At 41.8% G+C, this 6,000-nt stretch overlaps 1 protein-coding gene across 2 annotated transcripts in view; it reads left to right on the forward strand.

Moving 5' to 3' along the window:
• C5 (complement C5) overlaps positions 1 to 3,199 on the forward strand; it is an 80,399-nt gene extending 77,200 nt beyond the window's left edge. For both annotated transcript variants that reach the window (XM_054584463.1, XM_054584464.1), the window contains exons 39-41: positions 595 to 678; positions 1,966 to 2,104; positions 2,662 to 3,199. In XM_054584463.1, the coding sequence (XP_054440438.1) occupies positions 595 to 678; positions 1,966 to 2,104; positions 2,662 to 2,800 (362 nt within the window). In that variant the 3' untranslated portion in view covers positions 2,801 to 3,199. The remainder of the gene's footprint in view (positions 1 to 594; positions 679 to 1,965; positions 2,105 to 2,661) is intronic.
• Positions 3,200 to 6,000: the final 2,801 nt, after the last annotated feature.

Genomic DNA, 6,000 nt, shown 5'->3' on the forward strand with positions numbered 1-6,000 from the left:
CACACTGTGGTTGCCTGAATAAAGAGAGGCAGCACTGGGAGTGGCTCATGTCAGACAGGTGCCAATCCAAGCAAAGTCAGAAATCAGAACACTGTGAGAAACCATAGACCAAAGTCAGCGGAGGTGTCCAAGGAATGGAAGCAAGAGAACAAGGAGTCTCACAGGGCCTGTGAGACAGACGAAGGCCCCACTGTGGTTGTGCAGAGAAGGGAGAGGCTCTTCAAAGTGCTCCGTGGGCATGATCTACTAATCTTACAGGACCAGGATCTGAACTTTATATCTAACAAAGCCTCATTTTGTTTGTTTTGTGTGTTTCTGTCTTTTAATCTAAGATTGTCCTTATCCTAGACAGTTTGTTTAGTAACAGAGGCCAGGGCTAATGATTCGAAGGGGAATGAAGTATTAGAGTAATGATCAGTGGACTCAGACTGAGAGTATCTGGGAAGGCTTCTTGGAAGAAGTAGTAAGTTCTACCTCAGGAAGCCTGTAAGAGCTTGCCATGCTTCCTTCCTCATTCGTTTGACAAACTCTGGCTTCCATGGGACATGACATCAGTGGTATTTAGCATGAACTGTTGTTTTCTTTTTTTACCAGCTTATAAAGTTCGTATCACATCCTTCACTGAAGAAAATGTTTTTGTCAAGTACACAGCAACCCTCCTGGATGTCTACAAAGCTGGTGAGAATTCACTCATTCATTTTTCCATTCAACAAATACTTAGTACTTACTATGTGCCAGGCATTTTATTAGACACAGAGGATGCAACTTGAACAACATAGCCAGAGTTACTGTCTTCATAAAGTTTATATTCTATGTAAGAAGACACACTTTTAAAGAAAGGAAATGGGCAAATAAATTAAACAGCTATAAAAATAAAACTGCCCTGTTTATAAAGTATGTTAAGAAATATTTACATACTTTGTTATTTCTTCATTCTGGGTATTCATTCTTAATATATGTAAAATTTAAAGTTACACAAATATCGAAACACACCCTCATCAACTTACACAAGAATTGTGAACTATGTAGTTCAAGGATAACAAATTGGCATTTATTCTAAAACACAGTGTGCTTAGAGTAGGTGTGGATATAAATGATAAAAAGATTAGTGATTGCTGAAGCTGAAGTAATTAACTAGCCTGTCTTCACCCAAATATGCTTGAAATTTTCTATTAAAAAATGTTTTAAAAAATAATGGTAAGACACCACACAGCCATGCTGCTACCCATGCTGGGGCCAAGTGCTGAGAATGTTGCTTACATGTTGCTGCAACAGGAAGTCATATATTAATGGTGATCCAAAAAAAAACCCCAGGAAAATGAGCTCGAAGTAATGTATGTACACTAGAATTTGTATTACCAATGAAATTGATTGTTTACATAGTTACTGTTGTATACTATTTACCAACATGTTCAGAAGTTTTTTCAGGATTTAATAATTAGGGCGACTCTGCCAGGGTTTGATAATTCCCCAACTCTGTTGTTTTTAGCTACCAACTACTTTTTAATTTTGCTATATGACATCTGGAGATAAATATTGTTCAACTATGGAGAGGTTCTTTTAATTCCTGTTTCTACAAGAATAATAATAAGCAGATATAGAGTACTTACTTTATATATGGAATTATATATATAATATATGTATATATTTTCATATATCAACCCACGTAATCTTACAACAGTTCTACAAGGTAGGTTTTATTGTCATGCCTGTATTTCAGGTGAGGGGGCTGAGCCCTTACACAAAGAGCATAAATCATTTTTCCCGGGCCGCACAGCCAGAAAGTGGCAGAGCGGGAATATAACCCAGGCACCCAAGCAACATTGTTGCTCTCCAGTGGCCATTGGCCTCTCAATATAAACTTACACTCACTAATAAATAGCCATGGGGGCTGGAATGCTCAAGAGAGTTTATAATGGTGACAGTGTAACATGAATGTGGTAACTTTACTTGTATGTCTCTCAGGCGAAGCTGCTGCTGAGAAAGACTCTGAAATCACCTTCATTAGAAAGGTAACCTGTGTTAATGCTGACCTGAAAAAAGGAAGACAGTATCTAATTATGGGTAAAGAAGCTCTCCAGATAAAACTCAATTTCAGTTTCAAGTAAGTCACCGATATTTGGGAGGCTCTGCTCTTCCCTCCAAAATTGAGTGTAATTTATTCTTAAATACACTACCTGTTTCTTATATGCCCTGCTGTTAACCAACAAACCATTAGGAGCATAACTGAAATAATATGAGTTTAAAACAAAGCACTATTTAAAACCACTAGGGCAGCTGAGGACTTGCTGACACATAAACAGAGTGCCTAGGACTGAAGATGAATCTGAGGGTGCTCCTCCGGACCCCTAAAGTCACATACGCTCACTCATTAAGTTCTCAGGCTACTCTGTAAAGAGAAAAGTGTTTAAATATGCATTTTATTATCATTTTAAAAAAAATAGACATTGAAACAGATGATGTTCCTGCTTTTAACTGTGGGAGCCCCCGCAGCTTCATGAGCATCAGGGGCCTGAGGACCTTCCCACAGGGAGGCCGGTCCAGGCAAGTCTGGCTGGCAGCCTGACCCTGGGGACCGGTCAGCCTGAGCTCCGTGGAGGTCGGCCCTCCGCTGTTTGCGGGCACCCTCACAAACGCTTCATTTTTGTTTTTTCTTGGCAGGTACATCTACCCTTTAGATTCCTCCACCTGGATTGAGTATTGGCCTACAGATACAACATGTCCATCGTGCCAGGCATTTTTAAATAATTTAGATGAGTTTGCTGAAGATATCTTTTTAAATGGCTGCGAAAATGCCTGAAAAATCTCATCTACGTACAGTTTTCAGTTTGGACTTCTGTTGTTGAAGTTTCTTTCTTCCCTTTTTTTTTTTAAAAAAAAAAAACATCCACAGCTGGTCTTGTTTGGAAAGCTCCCTTTACTTAGAATTAGTGGCACTTGCTTTTATTAAAGAACAATTTTAAGAGCTATAACTTTCTGAAATAACATGGCCTTGGGGGGCACGGAGACAGATACTCATTCCAAGGTCATTGGACACCAGAAGCAATAAACGGACCATCTAAAACCTACCTCTCAGGAATGTTTGCTGGGGACAAAAGAATAGCCTATTGAAATGTAGTATCTTACAAAAACATGGCCTCTGCCTAAAAGAAAATAACAAGGAACAGAAAACTGATCATTAAAGACTGACTTTGCTTTCAAAATGTGCGGAAAAGTGGCAAAGAATGTTAATTTATGCTAGGTCAGCCTCACCCACACAAAGACGGGCAAATTGAGAGAGGTGGAGAAGGCAGCAGTAGAGACGTGAGAAGGCCTAACCTCAGAGCCCTTGGCAAACTGAGAAGGTGGGAGAGTTCCTCCTTGCCCTTCCCCTTCAGTTGCCCTTGCCTCACCCCCTTGGGGGTCCCTCTACTCCCTTCCTCACCCTTCCAGAGCATATTGGTTTCCCCAGGGACTCACTCCTGCCAATAATTGCTCTAGGGGAAGGCAAGCCCCAGTGTAGCAACCTGGCGAAAAGAAACTGTAGTCATCAGGAGACCCTTGTTCTAGTAGGTGTCTGAGCCTCAGTGTGAGCTTTATAAAAGAGAACTTATAACAGGAGGTTCATCATTAAATGAGAGTTTGAGCACATTAGAGCTTTCACATATATTCCCATTTAATGTCTCCAGAATCTCACAAGGTACAGGAATTGTAATTTTCCCCATTTGACAGATGAGAACTTGGAGGCTCAGGAAGATGAAGCAATGTTCCCAGCCCAGTAAGGGGCAGAGGCAGTGACCACTCCTCAAGGCTCCCTCTCAGTCTAAATGCAAACCCCTTCCACATCACTGCACCATCACATTGCTTGTCAGGTTTCATTTTCTAAGACTAAAGCAGAATGCAGTTGGGAGTTTCTTGGATATGTATAGTTTAACCAGCCCCACTGAAATAGCACATAGGAATATGGAGCTAAACTCTGGCTATAACAGTAACGGTGACTAAAACACACCCTCATTTTGAAAAATCTGCATTTTTACCAGTTAGTTAAAACTACAGGAAGCCTTGCAATGTGCCTTGTAACTAATACTAAGATTTTCCACTTCCGGGAATTAAGGGTTTATTATTTTTTTAATGTCAAAGCTCACATTGTAGGCACTCCCTTGGCAAAAACAACTAACGTGTCCAATATGCCCGAACTCTCTGCCGTCAGGGGTTGAGGGTCCTCCAGAGCAGGCCTGACGAGTCTCCTGCCACCTTCTTTCTGAGGCGGGGTTGGGGGAGGGTCCACTGCGCGCTCCAGAGGCACCAGGGTCTCCCAGCTGTTGTGTTGCCTTCTCTCTGCAGCCCATAGGTTGGGCCACAGTGGCCTCATTTGCAATGCAGCTGAGCTTTCAAACGTCAAACGGGCCTTCCCGAGTTAGCCTGGCACCAGCTAGAAACCTGCCAGCCCCCTCTTCTGCCAGCACCTCTTCAGCACCTCTTCAGCTAATTCCTGTGCATTTGAACATACTTCCTCAGGGAGGCTTCGTGTCCCTCCAGACAGGCGGGGGCCTTATTCAATCCTGCACTCCTGGTCCAAGGCACTTGCAATTCTTTCCTTAATCATGTGTATTGTATAATGTGTAGCTTCCTGGCTCCACTGTAAGCTCCACCTGGGCAAAGTCTGGGTCTGTTCTATCTGCCACTCTCTCCTGTGCCTGGCACAATGCTAGAAACATTATAGGGACTCAGTGTTCATGGATTCCCCACTGAGTGTGGACATCAGGAGACCCAAGTTCTAGTCTTGGTTTTGCCCCTGGCAGGGATTTGGGACAAGCCTCTTCATCTCTTCAGTAGCTGACAAAACAAGGGAGTTGAACTGTCTGATATTATTTTTATCATAGCGCTAAGAAAATCTTTTATAATCTTATGTTGTTTGAGACAGAAAACAAAACTACATGGGATGTAAGCATCCAAATGTTGGGAATGGATTTCTTTCCGTAAGTGTGAAGGGAGCTCAGAGAAATGAGTGAGTGAGTGAGCTGGAGGAGCTTCTGGAGGTTCCCTGAAGAAAAATGGGCAGGCTTCGGACAGCAGGGTCTTTGTGGTTAAAAGGAAAAGCATAAGGCAGGTTTCTGCTGGGAATAAGGAGTATGATTTAGGTGGTACAGATGAACACTGTTCATTATTTTAAATTTTTATTGATTTTTAGGGAGAGAGAGAGAAACATCGATTTGTTCTTCCACTTATGCACTCATTGGTTGCTTCTTGTATGAGCCCTGACCAGGGATCAAACCTGCAACCTTGATGTATCAGGATGACACACCAACTGACTGAACCATCCAGCGGGTGCACTATGTTTATTTTAATATATGTAGACAGCTCCTGGATTACGATGGTTTGACTTACAATTTTTCAACTTTACAACAGTGCAAAAGTGATACTTCGAATGTTGATCTTTTCCCAGACTAGTGATATGTGGTATTATACTTTCTCATGACGCTGGACATCAGCAGCAAGCTGCAGCTCCGTCGGCCGTGTGATCACACAGTTAACAACTGATACTACACGGCGCACTGTGTTGCCTGAGCTTTTTAGATACTGTGTTCTGAGCATGGTTAAGATAGGCTAGGCTAAGTAAACCATGATATTTAGTAGATTAGGTATATTCACTGCCTTTTTGACTTACGATATTTTCAACTTACGATGGGTTTATCAAGACATAACCCCATCATAACTCAAGCAGCATCTGTATTTGGAAAAAAAAATAAAAGCACATAAAACCAAGATAAACAATTTTCTTTTAAAATAATTTTATTTGTTAAAAAGTAAGTCTAGTTAAGGAAAAGTCTACTCAAGTAAATAAAAGTATAGGATGTTCTCAGGGCAAAAATCATGAGGTTGGCATACACATGACTGAAGTTCAGGAAACTCAGCTTTATGAAAACAATGTGGGACTGACAACGAGCCACGCTGAGACAGGCGGCCTCACTCTCTGATTCTTAGTGAGGGGTCCCGAGCCAGCCAGCCTTGCCTTCCAGC

The sequence above is a fragment of the Pteronotus mesoamericanus genome, unplaced genomic scaffold (genome assembly GCF_021234165.1).
Source record: "Pteronotus mesoamericanus isolate MK-2021 breed Mesoamerican mustached bat unplaced genomic scaffold, CSHL_Meso_final contig_78, whole genome shotgun sequence".
NCBI lineage: Eukaryota > Metazoa > Chordata > Mammalia > Chiroptera > Mormoopidae > Pteronotus > Pteronotus mesoamericanus.